Here is a 26073-nt window from a genome sequence, read left to right on the forward strand (position 1 = left end):
GCATAGAATACATGAAATATTTACTAATTTCATGATATAGGATTTATTTCTTATTATTCAACCATTAAGTCTTCTGACCCCAGCTTGTAGAACCCCAAAAGGGTCTGATACTAAGACCATCCCAGGACCCCCTGCCACCTCAGTGGGGCTAGTCCTGGAGCAGCTGCTGTCCCAGGTGCTGAAGGAAGTGGCCCCACTCCTGCCCCCTCCACCTTCTCTGACTATTGAGGACTCTCTTCACCTCCGCTTCCTAGAACATCCTGATGAAAATGAAGTCCTGGGTCATGCCTCTCTGAGGGAAAATTTTTCTTTTTGGTTCTTAGCTTCAGGTCTGTTTCACAGCAGAGCAGCCTGTAACTGTGTAACAGATCTAACTATGGAGAATTTGAATTTGCTGAATCTTCTAATGGCAGGTTTCTTCAACAGCAGGTTTCCGCATGTCTCCAAACTTCAGTGTAACTTTTATGACTTTAAAGCATTTTAAATGTGAAAAAGTGATGCAAAAACAAGTGTGGAAATGAACGCACATTCAGTAGGGATGCTTACCAGATACTGAGTCAGTCATTTTGCACAAGCTTTTCTTTTCTTTTTTTTTTGGTCCATTTCTCACTATTTTTATTTTTTTAATTTTTATTAGTTGGAGGCTAATTACTTTACAATATTGTAGTATATACGGAATTTAGAAAGATGGTAATGATAACCCTATATGCAAAACAGAAAAAGAGACACAGATGTACAGAACAGACTTTTGGACTCTGCACAAGCTTTTCATAAATCTCCACAACATCGCAAGGTGGCTACTATTATGTAATAAAGGCACTGAGGCTTAGAGAGAGATTTTCCCCAACCCAGCCAAATAGCTAAAAATGGCAAACGTTTGTAAGGAGGGAGTGGTGGATCCAGGGTCATCTGACCCTGACTGCATCTAGCTCTCTGCTTCACCTTCCTTAAAAAGTCATGTTGTCGTCCTGATCCAAGATGGAGCTCCAGTATCATAACAAAATTTGCCCCCATTCCCCCACCCTCCCCCCGCCTCCCCCCGCCTCCCCCGCCAGGTTCACAGCGGCACCCATCGGCCTGGATCTGTCCAGGCCCCAGGGACCCCCTGCTGGCTCTCAGTGAGGCTTGGGACAGACGTGAGCTCCCGGATCAGGATCCCGTGCCCCTTGCAGTGGAAGCACAAAGTCTTAACCACTGCACTGCCAGCGAAGTCCCAGATTTATTCCTGGGAATCTGAAGTGAGGTGTCTATGGTTATGGCGGATCTCAGGCCAGAAGGTGGATGCGTCATTGGTGCCCGGCGCTCAGTGGCTCCACCCGCAGCCAAAGTCCGCCCTCCGCGCGCAGGATCAGCTCCGGCTTCCGGCGAGGCTCCTCCTCATCTGGCAGGACGCGGAAGCGCAGTAGCGTGAGCGCCAGGACCACTTTCATCTCGGTCATGGCGAATGTCTGCCCGATGCAGTTCCTATGGGCGGGAGCGGGGGCTCTGACTGCACCTGGAACCCTCATCTGGGCTCCGCAGCACCCGGCCCACAACTTACACGCACAGTGGTAGAGAAGGAAGCTAACCATGTCAGGAACCCCCTCGTGGGCTTGCATATCCCCAGACCCTTGCCCACACTCCAATCCTGAACTCAGACCAGAACACAGGGGAACCGGCCTCTCAGCACACTGTGGACCCCTCCTTGTGCCCCTCACCATTCCCTAGGCCCTTGCCATTATGTCTGGGGGAGGGGAGGGAAACACAGCCTTAAACTTCCCGTCTTCCTGACCCCTACAGTTAAGCCTGGAATCTCAGTCCCAGACCCCCGCTCCCACTACTCCATCCTCACCTCAAATGCCCAATGTCCTCACCTGGGACCCGCTGAGAAGGGGATAAAAGCCAGAGGTGACCTCCCCTTGATGTTTTCTGGCTCGAAGCGGAAGGGGTCATAGACCTGGGGGCAAGACAAGACAGGGTTCCTGGGTGGTATCTCCCAGAACATCCATCCTTAGAGAGGCAGATGTGTGTATAATGGGAGGGAAGTGATGTCTGATTGGCCAATCAGAATTCTGTAGTCGCCCTTGGGTCCGCCAAAGGGAATGGACAGGGGTGATGGAGGTATGGCGTCGCGGAGGCATCACCTCAGGGTCTGGCCACACAGATGGGTTGTGGTGGGTCCCGAAAATACTGATGAGGCAGATAACACCTGTGGGAGAGGAGGGACCAGTCAGAATTAGGTTCAACCTGCCTGATGGGCCCCCTTTCTGACCAGGAGCCTCATCCCACAGTCATTGTGAACACCTTTGGGGATGACCCGGCCGTCTGGAAGCATGATGTCCTGGGTACAGCAGCGAGAGATGACGGTGACTGGGGGGTGCAACCGCAGACTCTCCTTGATGCACATGGTCAGGAAGGGCAACTGAGTCAGGTCGTCCCTAAGGAACCCCCACGACAATTATTCAGGGAGCAAAAATAGACATGCCAGCTTCCAGCACTCCTACTGCCCTATAAGATCCCTTCTGTCTATGACATAATCATAGATGGATCAAATAGTGCCAAACCCATTACGTTGTATACATTAAATATGTACAACTTTTTCTTTGTCCATCACTGCTCAATAAGATGGTTTCTAAAAAGAAAGAAAAATCACAGAAGTACCAGACAAAATTTAGCCACATATTTTCAGAAGCTTTTCTAAGCAAAATATCAAATAACCAACCAAAAAGAAAGTTTACTAATTTGTTTAAAAATGAAATATTCTTTATGGTAAGACAGAAAAATCAAAAGGCAAATGAGAAAGAAATAAAAAGTCAGATTCAATGTTTACTCTTATTTATAACAGCACTAGGGATACTAGCTAATGAACTTAGAAGGGGGGAAAAGAGAGAAATGCCATTTGAAACATGGGGGTAAATGTGTCATTTTTGGCAGATAGTGGTTTTATACTTAGAAAATGAGAGAATTCACTGGAAAAGGTGAAAGTGAGAGTCACGTCCGACTCTTTGTGACCCCATGGACTATACCATCCATGGAATTCTCCAGGCCAGAATACTGGAGTGGGTAGCCTTTCCCTTCTCCTGTGGATCTTCCCAACCCAGGGATCGAGCCCAGGTCTCCCGCATTGTAGAGGGGTTGTTTACCAGCTGAGCCACAAGGGAAGCCGAAGAACACTGGAGTGGGTAGCCTATCCCTTCTCCAGAGAATTGTCCCAACCTGGGAATCAAACTGGGGTCGCCTGCATTGCAGGCAGATTCTTTACCAACTGAACTATCAGGGAAGCAACTGACTGCAAAACTGGTACAAATATTGAAGATAAGACCCAGTAATGGAACTGAATTCTTTTTCTTTATCCCCTTAATTTTGTGTGGTGATTTAAATTCTTAATAGCTGATATAGTTAGCTAGTTCTAAATCGGAAGACCACAAAACACCACCCCATGTCTCAGTATCACTCCTTTCCCTTCCTCACAGTTTGACTAATGGTTATTCTTTATGGATCCTTATCCTTCTAGGAGTACCTTTTTGCATTAATAATTATGCAGTATCATGCTGTATACCATACACATTGCTCTGTATCTTTTTCATGTAACAGTGTGTCAAGCTCTTCTTGTACATCTCTTGGGACTTGTGTCCAAAATAAGGCCTTTCCTACTCTGGAGCTATAAAATAATTTCCCCTGGTTTCCTCTAAGAGAGCCTTTAAGACTCGTTTATTTTATTATTTTCTGAAAAAATTATTTATTTGTTTGGTTGCAGCAGGGCTTAGTTGCATCAGATCTTTGTTGTGTCAGGCGGGATCTTTCACTGGGCCCATGGACTCTGTTTAGCTGCGTGTCGGCTTAGCTGCTATTGCACACATGGGATCTTAGTTCCCCGACCAGGGATCAAACCTAAGTCTCCTGCATTGCAAGGTGAATTCTTAACCACTGGACCACTAGGGATGTCCCAAGGCTCTTTTATTTTCTATTTTAAATATTTGATTAGTGTATATATTATTTTCTTATAAGACATAAGACCATGTTGAATTAACCTTTTTCCATGTAGCTCTCCAGTTGTTACAAGAGTTTTTAGTATAAATGATCTTTCTTTGTCCTGTTGATATGAGACCATATCTAGCACTTACTATGTTCACTGGGCAAGAAATTTATACCAATAAATTATTAGTTTTTCTTTAGAAATAATATAATAGATGAAAGAAAAGATGGTGATGATATAAAATATCTGGAAGACATGTGAATGTCTATATTCCAAATGAACTTATAAATGTTTCTCAATCCAGATAGACTATATGATTCACCATAGGAACAAGAGGTACCTAAGGGTTTGTTTAGCAAAAGCTGCCTAAGATTTCTATGCTAAAATTTTAGACTCTATTAAAAGCTTAAAGATTATGTGAATATCTAAAAATGGATATCCATTCCATACTCTGGAATAGCATGTTAATATTATTAAATAATCTGTTTTCCACAAACCTATCATATCAAACCCCATCCTGGTCCATGCACACTGGGAGTGTCCTGACCTGGGACTATTCTCCCACCAGGCTGGGAGATCCTGGAAGGCAAAGCTGGGGCTGGTCCTTCCTGAGTCCAGGACACACAATGAGATGGGGAGAATTGGAGAGGGCATAGAACTGGGGAGAGGGAGGCAGTTTTGCAGTGTTTCCTAAATGGGGAATAGATGGAAGAAGATGCAGATATTCCTGGAAAGGAGTTGAATGACTTTAGTCCTCAGGTGTTCCTTTTAAATCCTGGACTAAATAATATGAGGAATTAGGATATGAGGAAATAGAATGAAGATTTTTGAAAACACGTGACTTCAGAGAGAAAAGTAAAGAAGTGGAGGGAAAGTTCATTTACTGAATAGGTGCTCACTGGTATCACCTGCCCTCACAAATTGTTGCTAGTTAATGCAGGACTTCCTATCCCCCAAACCTGCAAACTTTTCCCAGACCCTGTCTCTGGGATCTTCTCACATTCCCACTAAGAAATAAGGACAGAATCCACAAGAATATTTTCACTCTTCCAAAACCAGGAAGCAGGGGCTCAGAAAAAGGCCACGAAGACTTGCACTCACCATTCAATCTCTTTAGACTCACGGTCCTTCAGGAGCTCTCGCACCTCCTGCCGGCAGCGCTCCTGATATTCTGGGTGTTTTGCAAGGTTGTACAGGACCCAGGAGAGGCCACTGGCTGTGGTGTCATGGCCTGAGGAGCATCCAGAGAGGCCTGGGTCTCTGGCCTACTTCAGCACTACAATCTGGACAGCACCCTCACCTTAGCCCATGGGGGGATGCGGAGGGATGGCATGATCCAGGGTCCACTTGCCAAGTTCCTGGGTTGGTGGAGAGACCCACCCCCCTGTGTAGTTCCACACTGGGACCCTCACCTTCAAACATGAAGGTGTCAGCTTCAGCTCGGATGTCTTCATCTGATAATCCCTTCCCATCTTCATCCTGGAGAGAAAGCAAGATTCCCAGATTCACACAAGTTCTGAGGGCCACTAAGCCTAAACTGAGACAATCTCTGAAGCTCCATCGTCCATCTAGAAACCCAAGCTCAACCTGAAGTCCTAGACCTTCTTTGCTCAGTACCACCAGATGCCCCACCCACAGACCTCCTCCTTGAACTCTTTGCCTCCTATGGCATCCATGGTAAAAGGAATCAATGATTCATAAATATTTTCATGTTCCTACATGATGTAACCTGGGTTACAGGATGACTGATGACAAGTTTACCTTAGAAGTAGAGATTAAAACCCATTCTTAATGCCTCCTGGAGATAAGGAATGGGTTGTACACCTGTAGAACATGCAAACTTTGCCTTCTCAGTGAAGAGGTTCTGTTTAAGTTCCAAAACAACCTCTTCTCATCTCTGTTGTGTTCTTGTCTATTCTTCTCTCCTCTCCACTATTTTCTCTTCCCCTCCACACCCCTCCCTTCCCTTCCCTCCTCTCTCTTTCTCCTTCTCCCTTCCCTCCTCAAACAAAGGGAAAAAGGAGAAGAAGTCCTGTGTATGTTCCAAATTTCAAAAACTGGAGGTAAAACCACTACAATATTGTAAAGTAATTATCCTCCAATTAAAATAAATAAACTGTTCTTTATCTTTCTGGCTTACTTCACTCTGTATAATGGGCTCCAGTTTCATCCATCTCATTAGAACTGGTTCAAATGAATTCTTTTTAATGGCTGAGTAATATTTCATGGTGTATATGTACCACAGCTTCCTTATCCATTCATCTGCTGATGGGCATCTAGGTTGCTTCCATGTCCTGGCTATTATAAACAGTGCTGCGATGAACACTGGGGTACACGTGTCTCTTTTAATTTTCATTTTTATAACCTACTGTTACCTTGCAAAAAAAGACCCTATTTTTAAAGCAAATTTCATATATATATTTTATAATTTTTGTGATTTTTTAATATTGTATTTTTGAGAGTCTAACTTCTACACTAGATTTTTAATCTTTGCTTTTTGGTACTTGTTACCGATTTTGTACCTTTAAGAATCTAATCTTCAGTACCCATTTTAACTTAGGAGTGTGATTACTGGCTTGATTGCTCTCTTCCCTTTTGACTCTCCTTTCTCTCCCCCAGGTCACCTCTATCTCCTCCGTCCCCCTTCTCTTCTCTACCTGAATCTGTGAATCTCTGTGGGTGTTCTGGGCCATGGAGAACACTTAGGGAACTGATTACTGGCTAGATCTGTCTCTTTCCTTTTGATTCCCCCTCTTCTCCTCCTGGTCACCTCTATATCCTTCTTCCCTCTTCTCTTCTCTATGTAACTGTGAACTTCTCTGAGAGTTCCAGACTGTGGAGAACACATAGGGAGTTGATTACTGGCTAGATTGCTCTCTCCGCTTTTGATTTCTCCCTCTTGGTCACCTCTATCTCCCTCCTCTCCCTTCTCCATGTAACTCTGTGAACCTCTCTGGTGTCCCTCACTGTGGAGAATCTTTTCACCATTAACCTAGATGTTTTATCGTTGGTGCTGTATGGATGAAGAAGTCTTGAGGCTACTTTAAGAATAAGACTGAAAGCCAGAGGCAGGAGGCATAAATCCAAAACTTGAGAACACTGGAAAACTCCTGATTCCAGGGAACATTAACCGACAAGAGCTCATCCCAAAGCCTCCATACAGACACTGAAACCAAGCTCTACCCAAGAGCCAACAACTTTCAGGGCAAGACATACCAAGCTAATTCTCCAACAACGCAGGAACATAACCCTGAGCATTAAAATACAGGTGGCCAAAAGTCACACTAAACCCATAGACATCTCAAAACTCACTACTGGACACTTCATTGCACTCCAGAGAGAAGAGATCCAGCTCCACCAACCAGAACACCGACGCAAGCTCCCCTAAGCAGGAAACCTTAACAAGGCACTCGTTCAACCCCACCCACAGGGAGGAATATCCACAATAAAGAGGAACCACACACTTCCAGCATACAGAAAGGCCACCCCAAACACAGCAATATAAACAAGATGAAAAGGCAGAGGAATATTCAGCAGGTTAAGGGACATGATAAATGCCCACCAAACCAAACAAAAGAGGAGGAGATAGGGAGTCTACCTGAAGAAACAATTCAGAATAATGACAGTAAAAATGATCCAAAATCTTGAAAACAAAATGGAGTTACAGATAAATAGTTTGGAGACAAGGATTGAGAAGATGCAAGAAAAGTTTAAAAAGGACCTAGAAGAAATAAAAGAGTCAATCATATAGGGTTATCATTACCATCTTTCTAAATTCCATATATATGCGTTAGTATACTGTATTGGTCTTTATCTTTCTGGCTTACTTCACTCTGTATAATGGGCTCCAGTTTCATCCATCTCATTAGAACTGATTCAAATGAATTCTTTTTAATGGCTGAGTAATATTCCACTATAATATTGTAAAGTAATTAGCCTTCAACTAATAAAAATAAATGGGAAAAAAAGAGTCAATCAATCATGAATAATGCAATAACTGAGATCAAAAGCACTCTGGAGGGAACCAACAGTAGAATAACTGAGGGAGAAGATAGGATAAGTGAAGTGGAAGATAGAATGGTGAAAATAAATGAAGCAGAGAGGAAAACAGAAAAAAGAATTTAAAGAAATGAGGACAACCTCAGAGACCTCTGGGACAATGTTAAATGTCCCAACATTCGAATCACAGGAGTCCCAGAAAAGAAGACAAAAAGAAACACCATGAGAAAATACCTAAGGAGATAATAGTTGAAAACTTCCCTAAAATGGGGAAGGAAACAGTCACCCAAATCCAAGAAACACAGAGGGTCCCAAACAGGATAAACCCAAGGCAAAACACCCCAAGACACATATTAATCAAATTAACAAAGATCAAACACAAAGAACAAATATTAAAAGCAGCAAGGGAAAAGCAGCAAATAACACACAAGGGAATTCCCATAAGGATAACAACTGATCTTTCAATAGAAACTCTTCAGGCCAGAAGGGAATGGCAGGACATACTTAAATTGATGAAAGAGAAAAACCCACAACTCAGATTACTGTACCCAGCAAGGATCTCATTCAAATATGAAGGAGAAACCAAAAGTTTTACAGACACGCAAAAGCTGAGAGAATTCAGCACCACCAAACCAGCTCTTCAACAAATGCTAAAGGATTTTCTCTAGACAGGAAACACAGAAAAGGTGTACAAACTGGAACCCAAAACAACAAAGTTAATGACAACTGGATCATACTTATCAATAATTACCTTAAATGTAAATGGGTTGAATGCCCCAACCAAAAGACAAAGACTGACTGAATGGATACAAAAACAAGACCCCTATATATGCCGTCTACAAGAGACCCACCTCAAAACAAGGGACACATATAGACTGGAAGTGAAGGGCTGGAAAAAGATATTTTATGCAAATGGAGACCAAAAGAAAGCAGGAGTAGCAATACTCATATCAAATAAAATAGACTTTGAAATCAAGGCCATGAAAAGAGACAAAGAAGGCACTAAAAAGTGATCAAAGGATCAATCCAAGAAGAAGATATAACAATTATAAATATGTATGTACTGAACATAGGAGCACCGCAATGTGTAAGGCAAATGCTAACGAGTATGAAAGGGGAAATTAACAATGATACAATAATCGTGGGAGACTTTAATACCCCATTCACACCTATGGATAGATCAACTAAATATAAAATTAGCAAGGAAACACAAACTTTAATGATACAATGGGCCAGTTAGTCCTAATTGATATCTATAGGACATTTCACCCCAAAACAATGAATTTCACCTTTTTTTTCAAGTGCATACGAAACCTTCTCCAGGACAGATCACATCCTGGGCCACAAATCTAGCCTTGGAAAATTCAAAAAAACTGAAATCATCTCAAGCATCTTTTCTGATCACAATGTGTTAAGATTAAATGTCAACTACAGGAAAAAAACTATTAAAAATACAAAAATATGGAGGCTAAAAAACATGCTTCTGAATAACCAACAAATCACAGAAGAAATAAAAGAATAAATCAAAATATGCATAGAAATGAATGAAAATGAAAACACAACAACCCAAAACCTATGGGATTCAGTAAAAGCAGTGCTAAGGGGAAGGTTCACAGTAACACAAGCTTACCTCAAGAAACAAGAGAAAAATAAAATAAACAACCTAACTCTACACCTAAAGCAACTGGAAAAAGAAGAAATGAAGAACTCCAAGGTTAGTAGAAGGAAAGAAATCATAAAAATTAGGGCAGAAATAAATGAAAAAGAAACAAAGGAGACGATAGCAAAAAACAACAAAACTAAGAGCTGGTTCTGGGAAAACTGGTCAACCCCTTGTAAAAGAATGAAACTAGAACACTTTCTAACACCGTACACAAAAACAAACTCAAAGTGGATTAAAGTTCTAAACGTAAGACCAGAAACTATAAAAGTCCTAGAGAAAACATAGGCAAAACACTCTTTGACATAAATCACAGCAGGATCCTCTATGACCCACCTCCCAGAGTAATGAAAATAAAAGCAAAAATAAACAAATGGGACCTAATTAAACTTAAAAGCTTTTGCACACTGAAGGGAACTATAAGCAAGGTGAAAAGACAGCCTTCAGAATGGGAGAAAATAGTAGCAAATGAAGCAACTGACAAAGAATTAATTTCAAAAATATACAAGCAGATCCTGCAGCTCAATTCCAGAAAAATAAACGGCCTAATAAAAAAAAACGGGCCAAAGAACTAAACAGACATTTCTCCAAAGAAGACATACAGATGGCTAGCAAACACATGAAAAGATGCTCAACATCACTCATTATTAGAAAAATGCAAATCAAAACCACAATGAGGTACCATCTCAAGCCGGTCAGAATGGCTGCTATCAAAATGTCTACGAACAATAAATCCTGGAGAGGGTGCAGAGAAAAGGGGACTCTCTTACTCTGTTGGTGGGAATGCAAACTAGTACAGCCACTATGGAGAACAGTGATGAGATTCCTTAAAAAACTGGAAATAGAACTGCCATATGACCCAGCAATCCCATTGCTGGGCATACACACTGAGGAAACCAGAACTGAAAGAGACACGTTCATCGCAGCACTGTTTATAATAGCCAGGACATGGAAGCAGCCTATATGTCCATCAGCAGACGAATGGATAAGAAAGGTGTGGTACATATACACAATGGACTATTTACGCAGCCATTAAAAAGAATACATTTGAATCAATTCTAATGAGGTGGATGAAACTGGAGTCTATTATACAGAGCGAAGTAAGCCAGAAAGAAAAACACCAATACAGTATACTAATGCATACATACAGAATTTAGAAAGATGGTAATGATGACCCTATATGCGAGACAGCAAAAGAGACACAGATGTATAGAAGTCTTTTGGACTCTGTGGGAGAAGGTGAGGGTGGCATGATTTGAGAGAATAGCATTGAAACATGTACATTATCATATGTGAAACAGATCACCAGTCCAGGTTCGATGCTTGAGACAGGGTGCTCAGGGATGGTGCACTGGGATGACCCTGAGGGATGGGATGGGGAGGGAGGTGAGAGGGGGGTTCAGGATGGGGAACACATGTACACCCATAGTGGATTCATGTCAATGTGTGGCAAAACCCACTACAGTATTGTAAAGTAATTAGCCTCCAATCAAAATGAATTAATTAAAAAATTAAAAAAAATGGAAGGTATTTGTTCTGTAACATTAAGCATGGCTACACTGGAAGATAAAGTGATAGTGGAGCTCTCAGAGGAACTTGGGGTTGGGGAACAGAGACACCATTCTACTCTGGCTACTTGGCCTGCCATAAGTAATAAATGGATTCTTATGATCCAGTGTTCTGTATCTATACATGGATATACACAGTCTATTTCTGTAGTAGACTAACTTACTGATTTGGAAGTAGAGTAAAATCTCAGGCCTTCACAGTTTCAGTCCCCTGCAGGCTGCACCCCACGTGTGTGTGTGTTAGTCACTCAGTCCTGTCCGACTCTTTGCAACCCCATGGACTGAACCCCATCAAGCTCCTCTGTCCATGGAATTCTCTAGGCAAGACTACTGGAGTGGGTTGCCACTTCCTACTTCCGGGGATCTTCCTGACCTGGGGATTGAACCTGGGCCTCCTGCACTGGAGGTGGATTCTTTACTGTGTGAGCCACAAGGGATGCCCTGTGCGTTCCCATGGTCATCTCTAAAACATACCCCTGACCCAGCCCTTCCTTCAACAAGAGTCTCACATGGCTGCCCAGCACCCTCTGCATCCAGTTCAAGCTCTTTGATTAAATCAAGTTCCCAAGGTCTATACCGCTTCTTGAATTCAGATCCCAGAGGAGCCCACCTTGGTCAGCAGGAGTACATCAATAAAGTCCAAAGTCTTGGTCTTCTCCTTTTCCTTGAGGAAGTCCTCAATACCTTCCTTGGGGAGGGTGCGGCGCCGCTCCTGGATGACGGCATCTGTGAAGTCGTGCACCAGGCGGCAGGCCCTGCGGAAGCGTCGCCCATCAGGGGTGAGGTAATACAGGAAGTCCATGTGCAGGAAGAGCTGCTGACACCGTTTTGCCACAAGCGCGCTGAGCTCCAAGATGGCCGCGATATAATCACTGGGCTTCCTACAGGATGAGAGCGTGAAAATGCAACAATGTCTGAAATAAACTTTGAACAGAACCCTCTTCTCCTCAAACACCTTCCATGGCTCTCTGGAAAGCTCAGGAGAAACTTCATATCCTCTTTGGTTTCAGAATGTCCTTAAGATATAAAGATGCCCTTGCCTCCACCCTTATTTTCAAGATGTCTCCTCACTATTGCACATACCTTGCTCTTCCTAGCGTCCTGGCCTTTATCAAACAGTTCTACCTACCTAAAAGGATGGCATCTTCTCTTTCCCCTTCTTGTTCCTCAATGTCCAGATCTGACACACCTGCTCCAAGAAGACCTTTCTGATTGTCCTGGTCAACCCTTCCTTACCCATCTATTCCCATGGGTCTGTGGCTCATGATCCCCAGGCCCGTTCGTGAGACTCACTCTTGGCAATTGCTCTCATAACTGAAGACACATTTCTGCAGACTGTCCAGGGTCATGAGGCTGATGTGTTCAAACATGTCCAGATGTGTGTGGCCCTCTGTGATTAGACGCTGCCACTTGGCCTGGACAGAGAAGGGGACACAGCAGAGGTTGAGAACTGCCTCCTTGGTGCCCTTTCCTAACCCCAGATACCAGGATGCACTCCCTGGACTCTGTCTCCTGGTCCCAGGCACCCACCAGGCTCACGGAGGAGTGAAAACTGTTACTATTAGGACATGAAGTCTCCATGACCGGGAGTCCGAAGATCTGGGTTCTGTAATCCTGACTCTACCTCCCAACTCTGTGTGCATGAGTGTGAGCTTGGTTACTCAGTCGTGTCTGACTCTGTGTCTGAACTTTGGACTGTGCCCCCCTCTGCCCCCACAACAGGCTCCTCTGTCCTTGGGATTTTTCAGGCAGGAATAGTATAGTGGGTTGCCATTTTCTCATCTAGGGGATGTTACCAACCCAGGGATCCAACCCACATCTCCTGAGTCTCCAGCATTGTAGGCAGATTCTTTACCTGTTGAGCCCATGCTTTGTGCACTGTTGGTCAACTTTTCATAAAGTAAGTGCTAACAAATGTTAGGTTTCATCCTTTTCATTGTTATAAGTTGATTCGGAAAATGATCCCTATGTTGATAGAGATAGTCCTCCATGGGCCCTGAGTACTCCTGCACTTTTTTTTTTGGTTTTGCCAAAAAATTGTAAGACCCCTATGTTCTTTACCTGGGCCATTTCTCAGAGCTGTGTTTGTAGCAAACAACCTTGAGAAGTGAGGTAATGTGTCCCCCTGGAAAATATCAAGCTTGCTTCTAACTGCTATAAATGTCACAGAGTTCCTAAACCTTATATTCCCTCCCCTGTGATATATGAGTAGACATACATAGAAGCCCACCTGTGTTATTTGCATGAAATTTGGTGACTTGGATGAAGGATGCAAACCCACAAGAAGCATGTGTTGTTTGCTGGGCTAACCTTTGTTTATGACCCAGGAGTCTCACGTATTCTGGCAGAATCCAGGAAACAATCACAAGCTCCCTTGTCAGCTTGCAAGTATGAAAAAAAAAAATCGCAGGCACTTCACAAAAACCTGTGCTCCAGTTTTTTGCTTTCCTATGTGTATATCAAAGCCCTTTGCAATGTAACTTTTCAGTAACTCTACTTGGAGGTGGAGCCTCTTTCACCATACTTTGATTCTGAGCTGGCCTTGGACTTTCTTTGGTCAACAGACTGTGGTGAAAATGATGAGGTGATCACTCCAAACCTAGACCCCAAGGGGGCACTGCAGCTTTCTCCCAGTCTTTTCATACCCTGCCTCTACCAGGTGAACCAGCCTGAGATGCCTTTTGAAGGCAGAGAATCACATGAAAGCAAGTCTATTTGCCCTACCTGAGGTCATGCTAGATCAGCTTGTAGCCACCCAAGCTTCAAACCTCTGAGAGGACTGACCCCAGACCAGCAATGCTTCCTATCTGTATGGTCAGGCCACCCAAGACAGCTGTCCTCTTGTTCTCTGTACATCCCAGGCTTGACCAGTCCCTGCTTCACCTACCACTCCCTGCTTCACCTACTCTTACTCATGGAGCCTAATCAGTAAATGTCGACATACTTGCTCTCAGCCACAGATACACATGATGGGATATCACTCCAGGACCTTGCTTCAGACACATAAGATCCCCTTATCCATTAAATCACTGATGTACATCTGTGTTATTGACTCCAGCTCTTTCTTCAGTCTTGAGTCTTGCAGTGCTTGCAGGGTGCAGTCCAACACGACCAGACCCACAGCAGATCACTGGCACATGAGTGGCCCCATCCACATCCAGAGAAACCAGTCAACTGACTCACAGTCTCGCTGTGCATACTAAACCCTTATAGTTTTCAAGTGATTCGTTACTCAGAAATAACTACTGCCTGATATTCATTATTATCATCAAATATGTCTCAAGATTCTAAGGCGTCTGTGAAGGTAAAACAGAAGCTAACACCTTCTGAGCATCTACTATGTGCCAGGGACATGGCTCCATTATGATATCTTGAAAGTGAAAGTGTTACTCTCCGACATAAATCACAGCAGGATCCTCTATGACCCACCTCCCAGAATATTGGAAATAAAAGCAAAAATAAACAAATGGGACCTAATGAAACTTAAAAGCTTTTGCACTACAAAGGAAACTATAAGCAAGGTGAAAAGACAGCCCTCAGATTGGGAGAAAATAATAGCAAACGAAGAAACAGACAAAGGATTAATCTCAAAAATATACAAGCAACTCCTGAAGCTCAATTCCAGAAAAATAAATGACCCAACCAAAAAATGGGCCAAAGAACTAAACAGACATTTCTCCAAAGAAGACATACAGATGGCTAACAAACACATGAAAAGATGCTCAACATCACTTATCATCAGAGAAATGCAAATCAAAACCACAATGAGGTACCATTACATGCCAGTCAGGATGGCTGCTATCCAAAAACCTACAAGCAATAAATGCTGGAGAGGGTGTGGAGAAAAGGGAACCCTCTTACACTGTTGGTGGGAATGCAAACTAGTACAGCCGCTATGGAGAACAGTGTGGAGATTCCTTAAAAAACTGGAAATAGAACTGCCATATGACCCAGCAATCCCACTCCTGGGCATACATACCGAGGAAACTAGATCTGAAAGAGACACGTGCACCCCAATGTTCATCGCAGCACTGTTTATAATAGCCAGGACATGGAAGCAACCTAGATGCCCATCAGCAGATGAATGGATAAGGAAGCTGTGGTACATATACACCATGGAATATTACTCAGCAATTCAAAAGAATTCATTTGAATCAGTTCTAATGAGATGGATGAAACTGGAGCCCATTATACAGAGTGAAGTAAGCCAGAAAAATAAAGAACATTACAACATACTAACACATATATATGGGATTTAGAAAGATGGTAATGATAACCCTATATACAAAACAGAAAAAGAGACACAGATGTACAGAACAGACTTTTGGACTCTGTGGGAGAAGGTGAGGGTGGGATGTTTCGAGAGAACAGCATCAAAACATGTATATTATCTATGGTGAAACTGATCACCAGCCCAGGTTGGATGCATGAGACAAGTGCTCGGGCCTGGTGCATGGGGAATACCCAGAGGGAGCGGGTAGAGAGGGAGGTGGGAGAGGGGATTGGGATGGGGAATACATGTAAATCCATGGCTGATTCATGTCAATGTATGACAAAAGCCACTACAATATTGTAAAGTAATTAGCCTCCAATAATAAAAATAAATGAAAAAAAAAAAGTGAAAGTGTTAGTCATTCAGTCACATACGACTCTCTGTGACCCCATGGACTGTAGCCTGACAGGCTCCCCTGTCCATGGAATTCTCCAGGCAAGAACACTGGAGAATGGCAACACTGGGTTGCCATTTCCTTCTCCAAGGGATCTTCCTGACCCAGGGATTGCAGGCAGATTCTTTGCCATCTGAACCACCAGGGAAGCTCAGCTTGCAGGATATCTTGACCACCCTGCAAAGCAGGGATCATATTACACTCTTTTTATAGCCAAGGACACTGAGGCTGAGAAAGGAAGAATGATGGACTTGAGACAATCAGAAGAGGGAGAAATCCAGACAAGACGTCTCTGCGTCCCTGTTGTCCCCCAGACTCCAGATGGGACCATGGGTTCAAGAGACTCACATGCATGATGTCTGTGCTCTTGGTGAAAATCTTCATATAGGGCTTCAGGATGTTGAAGTGGAAGGCGGGCGTCAGCAGGCGACGGTGCCTGTTCCACTTGTCACCAGCACTCAGCAGGAGCCCATCCCCTAGCAGAGACAGCCATGGGGATTGAGCAAAGAAAGACCTTCCCCTGGGTCCCCAGGGTCATCCCCAACCCCCTTCACAAACAGTTACTCACCCAGCCAGGGCTTCAGAAAGTCATAGAAGACCACATCCTTGGGTGCAGCGGCAGCTGACATGAATGAGGACCATCAGGGACCAAGGAGAGGGGGAGGGGAGGCTCCCAGCCAGGAGTCTGCATTCCCTCTCCAAGCCCAACATACCAGACCGGGACCAAGAGTGCAGGAAGCTGGGAGGGGAGAGGAGACCAGACCAGGCCGCAGCACAGAACAGAGCAAAGGCGGAGCCCATAGACACACTCACAGTGCTTAGACACAGCCCAGCCTGAGACATGACTGGACATTGCATCTTCTGACCTTACAAAACACCTTTACAGGGACCTAGGACACCACACCTGCCCCAGCACTGGCCCCTCCTGAGACATCTGACCTGGCCCCATGTCTTAACAAGTCCTAACAGGCCACACCATGAATGGCACAATATGACATGACGCAGAATGCTTTGCCATGGGCCTGAAGACCATCTGACATGACCTCGGTGTGCCCCAGGTGGACCCCAGACAGGACCTGAATACACTGATGACACGGGCCTTAACCAGAGCCTAAGACCTGCATCAGGCAAGACTCACATAAGGTCTTGGGCATTTTGCAGAGTGACCCTGGAGTCCCAGACCTCAGACTAACACCCACAAGTGACCAGCAGGAGAACCAGGCAATCTCTAACAGCATCTCAGACAAGAACCAGAGAGGCTCCAAGATGTCTCACATGTCCTTGGCCACAGATGAGCTCTAGACATGACTGAGAACATCTCTGAGCTCAGATTTAAACACACACCAGGTATCACTAGGTATAACACACACCAACTGTAGCCAGAATCCACGTAGAAACATAAATCTGATCAGACGTGGCCATTCAGCAGACATTGCACAGATATAACTGGAGATCATGCAGCTGGGATTCTGCAGTGGGAGACAGTGGCATCTTTGCTATGCCCCCCTCTGCCTGCATCCTGGTCACTTGTACAACTAGAGGCAACACAGAGACCATGGCAATGGGCAAGCTATGGCCAGGGAGGCGTCTACCTGGAGCAAAGAGCACAGGCTTGATGCAGGTGGGGTGGAAGATGCGGATGATTGGGTGCCAGGGCCCCATCCACCAGCAGCATGCATCCCCATAGGTGCTGGCCAGGCCCTGTGTGTACAGGAGACCTTCCTCTGAGCTCTGAATCTGGAGAGGAACAAATAGAACCCAATTCACACTCTTCTAGGCTGCCAGAGGGAAGGACCTCCAGGGCAGAGATCCAGAGCTGGGACAATGAATCACTTCCAGCAGCTGCTCCTCTGTCCTCAGCCTCCTGCCACCCTCTCTCCCCTTATCCTCCATACGTGATAATTGGGGTCCCTTGAGTATAAGGATAGGAAGGGTCTTTCCCTGTTTGGATCCCAAACACCGTGTTCCCCTGACTTCTCTTCCATCCCCATATTCCTGATAAGGAGACTGAGGCTCTGAACAATGGAGTCTGTTGCCCACGTTCTCTCAGACAATAAACCTGAGACACGTGCCCACATCTGTCTGAACCCAGGGTCTGTGTTCTTAACCATCAAATCACTCTGAACCTCAAGACAACAGCTTAGAGGACCCTTAAACAACCTCCAAGACTGGATACTCAGAGTTTCAGGGACACTCTGAATGGGTCCTATGACACAGGCTAGGGAAATCAAAGGAAATCCCGTGTCTTTTCCTGAAAATGTTGTCAATGAGCTCACTTTTCCATGGGGGTTGAGCTTGTTGGATTCAGTGTTGCCAAGACGATAGGGAAGCCACCACAGAGGAACAGAGAACTAAACAATGAAAACAGATTTCTTATGATATTATATAGACATGGATATATCTGGGTCTGAAGATACCCCTCCTTGGACTTCACAGTCACTTAATTCCTTTTCTTTCCATAGATCATACAGGGTGGCATTTCCACCACTAACAGCTGAAGGAGACTTCAGCAGCCAGAGAGAGCTGGGGCCCTTCTCATGTTCACTCTGCATTCTGGGGTCTGAACCCAGGTCTCTGTTACATGCTGCCTGTTCCCCTGCTTACCTGGTCATCTGTCTGCGGATGGGAGGGGCAGGGGACAAGGGAAGAGAGCCAGGGTGGGGTGGAGTCTCCTCAGGAAGATTCCTGGCATCTGGAGAAGGAGGGCACTGATCTAGAAGTGGACCAGCTCCAAGACAGGGGGAAAGAAAGTGACCCACCAGAGAGGTGGATGTCATGTGAATAGCAACTCAGATGTACACCAGCCATAAGCCGTCATTGCTACTCCTCCAGGAAGCCTTCCAGCATCCCTCAGAAGAGAACCTTGCTTCTTTTCTGGGTTTGCAGAGCTCATTTCCCTCTGGCCAGTTCCTGACCACACCAGGTCACAGATCTATTTCTCTGCCTCAATCTGAATCTTCAAGTCCTGTCTTTTACCCAGGACACCAGGGGTGGGGGTGTAAATGGCAGTGAGAGAGAGCAAGGAGGAGGCTGTGAGATTGGGATGATCAATGCATGAAGGAAAGAGGAAGATGGCAAGAGAGGAGGGGAGGGGGTTGGGGTCCTTTAGGGGCCACATGGAAGCTTGGCGGGGAGGGGCTGGAAGCCCTGAGGTGTGTCATGGCACCCACCACCACAAGCTCTGCCTGGGTACCTGAGGCACTGGCGAAAGTCCGGATGCAGTCAGGGTGGCAGAAAACGACCAGGGGGATGATGGGGCCCATCCACATCAAGTAACCGTGGGGGTAGTTGGTCACCAGCTGAGTTACTTTGCTCAAGCCCTGCTCCGTGGGGGAAACCTGTGAGCAAGGTAAGGGCCGTCACTCTGCAGGAGAGTCCACTGCAGTGGACAGAGTGTGGGATCCTGCACAGATGGAGGGAATCTCTCCTTTCTCCTTCCCTCTGGGGGAGGAAGGGACCTGGAGGCTCTCTAAGTCCTAAGGGTGTATCCCAGGGCACAGGGAGAAGACAGGCTGTCTGCCCGCAGGGAGGCAGATCTTGGCTTGAGAAGACACATTTTTCTTGTCCTGGGAGTGGTCCCAGTGCAAGGGCAATCTAAGAAGGAGGTCCTCAGTGGGCAGCTTTGTGGGTAGCAGGGTGACTGGGCTTTAGTCCAACCCCATCCCATGTTTTTCCTGCTCCACCTGGCTTCTGATTTCTTCCATGGCAAGGGTTCTGCAGACCTCTGACCTTATAGCCCTGGCCATCCCCCAGGGACAGACATGAACTCTGCCTGCTAACCCAAGGGGGAACATGATCTATAACCTTCGCTGCTCAGGCTCCGTGCAGAGTGCATCCTGTCTGTTTGTGAGTTATGGGCATGCCCTTCAATTGTGCCATTTTCAAAAGAAGAAACGGATGCCATATCCCCTCAAAGGGGAAGAAGTGTGGGTTGCCTCCTAGTGAAGCACCCTCTCCCTCACGATGCTCCATTCAAACCTGACAAATACCCCGAGGTACTCTAGGCAGGTGACATAGATCATTTTCACCTTTGTGACTTGCTCCCCTCTCCCAAGGCCCTAAGGTGAGGATTCAAAGCCCAGAGAGGATGAAACTGGAGCCCATTATACAGAGTGAAGTAAGCCAGAAAGATAAAGATCATTACAGTATACTAACACATATATATGGAGTTTAGAAAGATGGTAATGATAACCCTATATACAAAACAGAAAAAGAGACACAGATGTACAGAACAGACTTTTGGACTCTGTGGGAGAAGGCGAGGGTGGGATGTTTTGAGAGAACAGTATTGAAACATGTATATTATCAAGGGTGAAAAGGATCACCAGCCCAGGTTGGATGCATGAGACAAGTGCTCGGGCCTGGTGCACTGGGAAGACCCAGAGGGATGGGGTGGGGAGGGAGGTGGGAGGGGGGATCGGGATGGGGAACACATGTAAATCCATTGCTGATTCATGTCCATGTATGACAAAAACCACTACAATATTGTAAAGTAATTAGCCTCCAACTAATAAAAATAAATGAAAAAAAAAACCATAAAAAACAAACAAACAAACAAAAAACCCCCCCAAAGCCCAGAGAGGGGGCGTGGCTCAGCTGAAGTCACACAGAAGAGTGACTGAACCGGTCTCCACGGCCAAGCCCTTGGAGGCAGGGAAGGCCGAACTGGAGAACTTTGTAACATTCCTGCTGCCTCCAGGGCTCGCTGAGACCAGAAGATCTGGAACCTCAGCAAATCTTCACGGTGAGCTTTGGACACCCTCCGCTGTGAACGCTGCCTTAATGAATAGTAACTGCAATAAGTCCTCCCCCAAGTTGTAGTTCTCATCCCAGGCATGAAAGGAAAAGTTGTCTGCGAGATAGGGGGAGCTGAATATAATCCCTCTGACCTTGACTGAGGGAGATGATGGCAAGTTAATCACCTCGGTCATCAAGCATTTGTTTTGAGTGCTTACATCGCTCCAGTCCTGGTCTGGGCACCGTAGTGTCTGCTCCCCCAAACCATCATCAAATTGGGAGGTGGTTACTACGTGATTGGACGATTACCCGTTTCATTCATCCTGAGTGGGGTCAAGTCATAAGTCACAGTCTGGGGCACAAGCTAGGCAGGTGTGGAGGTGGGGTAGGTCTAAGAAGGTTTCTGAAAGAGGAAGTGAGTAGCTGACTTTATCTAGATTGGGCAACGGGCCTATTGGGACATCTTTGGGAGAGGGATGAGAGTTAAATTAGAGGAAGGGGTCCTGGACAGGGGAGGGGGTCGGCAGCTGTGCTCCTGTAGGTGGGAATGGGGAGGTGGTAGTTATTTCCATTAGGAAAGCTGTGGCTCAGAGCAAGACACACGGATATGGGTCATGTGCAGAGCAGACGCTGGATGGCGGATCTTATCAGGTGCATAATGTGTGGGAGTCAGGCAGGGAATGGACCCCAAAGCAGGCTAGGACTGGAAGGACAGGATGTGGGGAAGGTCTCGATGGCAGAGTAGAGGGATTAATGAGTGAGGGAAGAGGGGGTTCCTTGGCCTCCCTGTCTTCTCTGCTGTCCTAGACCCCAGCCAAAACCTGGGCCCCATTCCTGACCCCTCAGGAAGTCCATATACCCTGATTTCCCAGACCCAACCTGCTGCCCACACTCACCAGACCCAGGTGACCAAAGAACCAGTTACGTTTGGGGGGCTGTGGGAAACATCGGAGGCGGCGAGAGTTGTTGTAGGAGGTGAAGGTCCAGGCCAGGATGCGGGCCAGGATCCAGGAGGCCCCGACCAGCAGCAGCAGAAGCCACGGGGAGGCTGCCACTGGCCCGAGTCCCAGCCAGGACAGGCTCAGCTCCAGCATCCCGTGATCAGATGGGGTGGAGGGTGAATCCTGAGGATGAAGGAAGAGGCAACGATGGTGAGCTGTGAGGCAGAGACGGATAGAGGGAGAGGAGCAAGGGAGAGAGGGGGAGGGATGGGGAGTGCTGGGGACCGGCAAGAAGGGCTCAGAGACAGGCAGACAGGGGCTGGGAGAGGGGAGGGAGAAACAGAAATTCAGAGGAGAGGGAGAGACAGAGACAGACAGACAGACACACACACGTATCCACTCATCTCCCAGGTCATCTCATTCCCTGGAGCCACCCTGCCTCGGGCATCTGCCTTCCTCACCTCGGGCCAGGACCCCCAGCCCCTTACCTTCTGTGTGGGCTGGCTTGTCCCACACAACTTCTGCTCTCCTCCTGGGATGGCTGGGTCTGACCCCAGATCTAGAGGAAGCTGCCAGGGGCCGGGCTAAGCCAGCCAATCCCCACAGCTTCCTTACTTCCTCCCCACCTGGCAGCTGTCTGGATACAGGGTCGGGGGAGGGGGAGCACAGTGTTACCGAGAGCTGCCTGTGAATCAGTTCAGGATTCACTCCCCCACCCCCTGTGGACACTGGCTCCTCTGGACTCAGTACCTCCCACGTGAGCAGGCTGTGGTGCAGACAAAGGTGATTCTGGGCTTCCAGTTTCACAACAACCCCTGCACTTCCAAGGCCAATGTGTGGCAGGTAAAAGCACATACAGGAGGGCAGGGCAAAGATCTCTGCGGCTCCTCTCCACTCATGGGCCAGGAAGCCTTCACACCCCATTTCCAGGCCTGGAATCAGGAAGCTCAGAACCCTTAAAATTCTGGCTTTGGGAGCGCACACAGCCTGGCGGGAGTTCAGGTTGTGTCTCCAAGCAGCCCAGGGTCTGGGGCGAGGCGTGACTGCTGCAGAACAGAAATAGAGAAACCTGCCTGACTGGGGATTACCTGCATCAGATTCAGAAGATAAAGGGCCCATTTGGAAGAGGGCTCTGGGAGGCTGTGAGGGGCCTAGAGAGGGCAGGGTCCACACAGGGGAGGGCAGAGCTGGGAGTGTTCTGCCCTGCCCTTGCTCTGATTGTGGGCTATGCGTACCCTCTGTGGGCTCAGTCTCCCCATCTGGGAAATGGGATGCTGGATAAGACCCTGAGAGGGGGAGTGAGAAGGGTTCTACAGGAAGATGGTAAGGATCAAGAGCCCTGAAAAAGATGGGATGAAGGAAAAAGGCTAGCTACTACTACACGTGCTAGTGTATGTTGTGGAGCCCTCTGCCAAGGCCACAGGACAAAAAGCTCTGCAAATGACCAAGTCCCTAGCAACCGTTGCCATGAACCTCTGGACCTAAACTGGCTGGTTTCCCAACACCACGTTAGGTAAAATACCCTCTCTAACAACCCGCTCCAGCATTCTCGCCTGGGAAATCCACAGACAAGAGAAACCTGGCGGGCTACAGTCCAGGGGGTTACAAAGAGTCAGACGCAACTGAATGCACACGTAGCATCCTAACCAATCACCTAATGCCACCACTGCAGTAGGAATTTTCTCTGTTTGAGGCTATAACAATTGGCTACTAGCCTGTGAAAGGGTTCGGCTCTCCCTTGAGCCTGCCCACTGTTCTAAAAGCATCTCCTACTCTAATAAAATATTCTCCTCTCATTCTGCCTCATGTCTGGAAATTCTTTTCCAACCCATACACAGACCACGACATGTGCCAGTAGCCCACATATAGTAGGCCTACTCTGTGCAGACAACTGTATGTAAAGATTGCCTACTCTGTGCTGGGTACCTCAAAAAGCATGCCTACAGGGGGTCAGAAACTCTACATAAAGCATGCCTACTATGTGTCAGAAGCTCCACAAAGCATGCCTGCTGTGAGCTTGGTCATCTATGTAAAGCACACCTACTGCGTGCAGGTTGCTCTACATAAACATGCCTACTGTGTGCCACATGCCTTACATAAAGCATACCTGATGTGTGCCAACTGCTCTACGTAAAATAAACCTACTCTGTGCAAAGTACTTACATAAAGCACATTGACTATGTGGCCTTCCCAGGTGGGCCTAGTGGTAAAGAACTCGCCTGCCAGCGCAGGAGACTTATGATACATGAGTTCAATCCCTGGATCAGGAAGATCCCCTGGAGGAGGGCATGGCAACCCACTCCAGTATTCTTGCCTGGAGAATCCCATGGACAGGGGAGCCTGGTGGTCTACAGTCCATAGTGTTGTAAAGAGTGGGACACAACTGAGCGACTAACACACGCACAAGTATATTAACTTTTTCCATTTTATATAGTTGAGGAAACTGAGATGAGAAAATCATGTGAGTGACTCACACAAAGCCATACCGCTGGTGGGACCACGCTCTGCCCCGGTTGTCACACTGGGTACCCTGAGCCACTAAGCTCTGCCTCTTCCATTTCTGTAGGTGGGCATTTCATTAGCACCACTTTCCAAGATGGTGGGAATCACTGAAAGAGGCAACACATGTAAAACACATAGGATGGAGGAGGGGCTCAATAAAGGAAGTCATTACTGCTGTTGTCATGGTTTCTGTCGTAATCATCTGACAGCCCTGCAAGATCAAATTCACTGCCTGTTTTTACAGAGGAGGAGATTTCAGAGGGGTGAAGCACCTTGCTTCAGCCCAACAGCAATTTAGGTAAATGTGGCAGGACGGGTGACAGCAAAGCCTGGCACACAGCACCTACTCATTAAATATCTGGGGAAGAAATGTTTTTGAACTATGGTAGGTTGAATCAGTGAATGCAGAATCCACAGATGTAGAAGGCTCCCGGTATTTGTCTTTCTCTAACATTTAGTTTAGCATAATGCCCTCACGTTCCATCCATGTTGTCACAAAGGAGCAAGCTTTCATCTTTCTCATGACTGAATAGTATTCTGATGTATACCATATTTTCTTCATCCATTGATGGACAGTTAGGCTGTTTCCATATCTTGTCTGTTGTGAATAATGCTGCAGTGAGGATGGGAGTGCAGATATATCTAATAGATACTGATTTCAATTTTAATGGCTCATATGGTAATTTTATTTTTAAGTTTTTAAAGAATCTCCATTCTGTTTTTCATAGGCGTACATGTAATTTACAATATCTGTCGCTTAAGTATAAGATTTCCAGTTTCCCCCCACACTCACTGGCACCTGGTACTGTCACTCAGCTTTTCCCCAGCCATTATCACGGGCATGCAATGATACATTCCTGTGATCTTAGTTTGCATTTCCTAATGACTAATGATGTTGAACAGCTTTTCATGTGCCTATTGGTCATCCATATATCTTCTGTGGTAAAGTGCCTATTCAAATCTTTTGCCCGTTTTTAGTTTTAAAAATTTTTAATTAAATTTTTTATTGGTGTATAGCTGATTTACAATGCTGTGTTTAGTTACAAATGCACACCAAAATGAATCACTTGTACATATATCCACTCTTTTGTAGATTCTTTGCTCAGATAGGTCATTACAGGGTATTAAGTAGAATTCCCTATGCTTGCCCATTAATTTTGGGTCATTTACCTTCTGATTATTGTATTTTGCATAAAGGTCCTTCATGACATATGCAATTTGTAAATGTTTATTCTTAGTGTATGGCTTGTCTTGACATTATCTTAAGTTTCTTTCACAGAGAAACTTTCAAAAATTTTATAATGTCCAATTTTTTTCTTTTTATGATTATACTTGTGCTGTGCTCTGCTTAGTCGCTCAGTCATATCCAACTCTTTGCAACCCCGTGGACTGCAGCCTGCCTTCCATTGGGATTGTCCAGGCAAGAGTACTGGAGTGGGTTACTATACCCTCCTCCAGGTATGATTATGCTTATGGTATTGAATATAAGAACGCTTTGTCTAACCTGAGGCCACAAAGACGCCCTTATATATTTTCTTCTGAAAGTTATACAATTTTATGTCATTTAGTTCTGTTAAGTTTTGTATGAGGTGTGAAGTATGTGTTGACATTTTTATTTTACATGTGGATGTCCAATTTTTCTAGTAGCATTTATTGAAAAGACTATCATTTGCACATTGACTTGCCCTGCATGGTTTTTTTTTTTTTTTTTAAATTTCTGGACTCTATATTTAGTTGCATTGATTTATGTGTCTAGTCTTTGATCAATATTACACTGTCATGATTGCTGTTGTTTTATTGTATATCTTGAAAGGGGTCTTATAAATCCTTCAACTATTTTACATTGCTTTTTTTCAGAAATATGTTGGCTATTCTAAGTTCCTTGCATTTTCATGTAGATTTTGTGATCAGCTTATCTATTTCTACAAAAAGTCTTTCTAGGATTGGGATTACTTAGAATTTGTAGATCAGTTTGAGGAGACTTAACATCTTAATGGGGCTTCCTTGATGGCTCAGTAGGTAAAGAATCTGCCTGCAATGCAGG

General features: G+C 45.6%; 1 protein-coding gene across 4 annotated transcripts; it reads right to left on the reverse strand.

Annotated features, from left to right (window-relative positions):
- Positions 1–33: 33 nt before the first annotated feature.
- Positions 34–22238, reverse strand: LOC122440651 (cytochrome P450 4F3). Of its 4 annotated transcripts, none has more exons than XM_043467161.1 (13): positions 22016–22235; positions 21483–21710; positions 17442–17586; positions 16418–16471; positions 16198–16325; positions 12476–12597; positions 11793–12063; positions 5368–5434; positions 5057–5186; positions 2284–2417; positions 2124–2188; positions 1854–1936; positions 34–1464 (listed from the first exon to the last, which is right to left on the reverse strand). In XM_043467161.1, the coding sequence occupies exons 2-13, from the start codon at positions 21678–21680 to the stop codon at positions 1287–1289; spliced, it is 1575 nt and encodes a 524-aa protein (XP_043323096.1). In that variant the 5' UTR covers positions 21681–21710; positions 22016–22235; the 3' UTR covers positions 34–1286. The 4 variants fall into 4 exon arrangements, with proteins under 4 accessions (XP_043323096.1, XP_043323095.1, XP_043323098.1 ...); XM_043467160.1 differs by lacking the exon at positions 17442–17586 and adding an exon at positions 19043–19187; XM_043467163.1 differs by lacking the exons at positions 21483–21710; positions 22016–22235 and adding an exon at positions 19043–19130.
- Positions 22239–26073: the final 3835 nt, after the last annotated feature.

The sequence above is a fragment of the Cervus canadensis genome, chromosome 4, assembly GCF_019320065.1.
Source record: "Cervus canadensis isolate Bull #8, Minnesota chromosome 4, ASM1932006v1, whole genome shotgun sequence".
NCBI classification, from domain to species: Eukaryota; Metazoa; Chordata; class Mammalia; order Artiodactyla; family Cervidae; genus Cervus; species Cervus canadensis.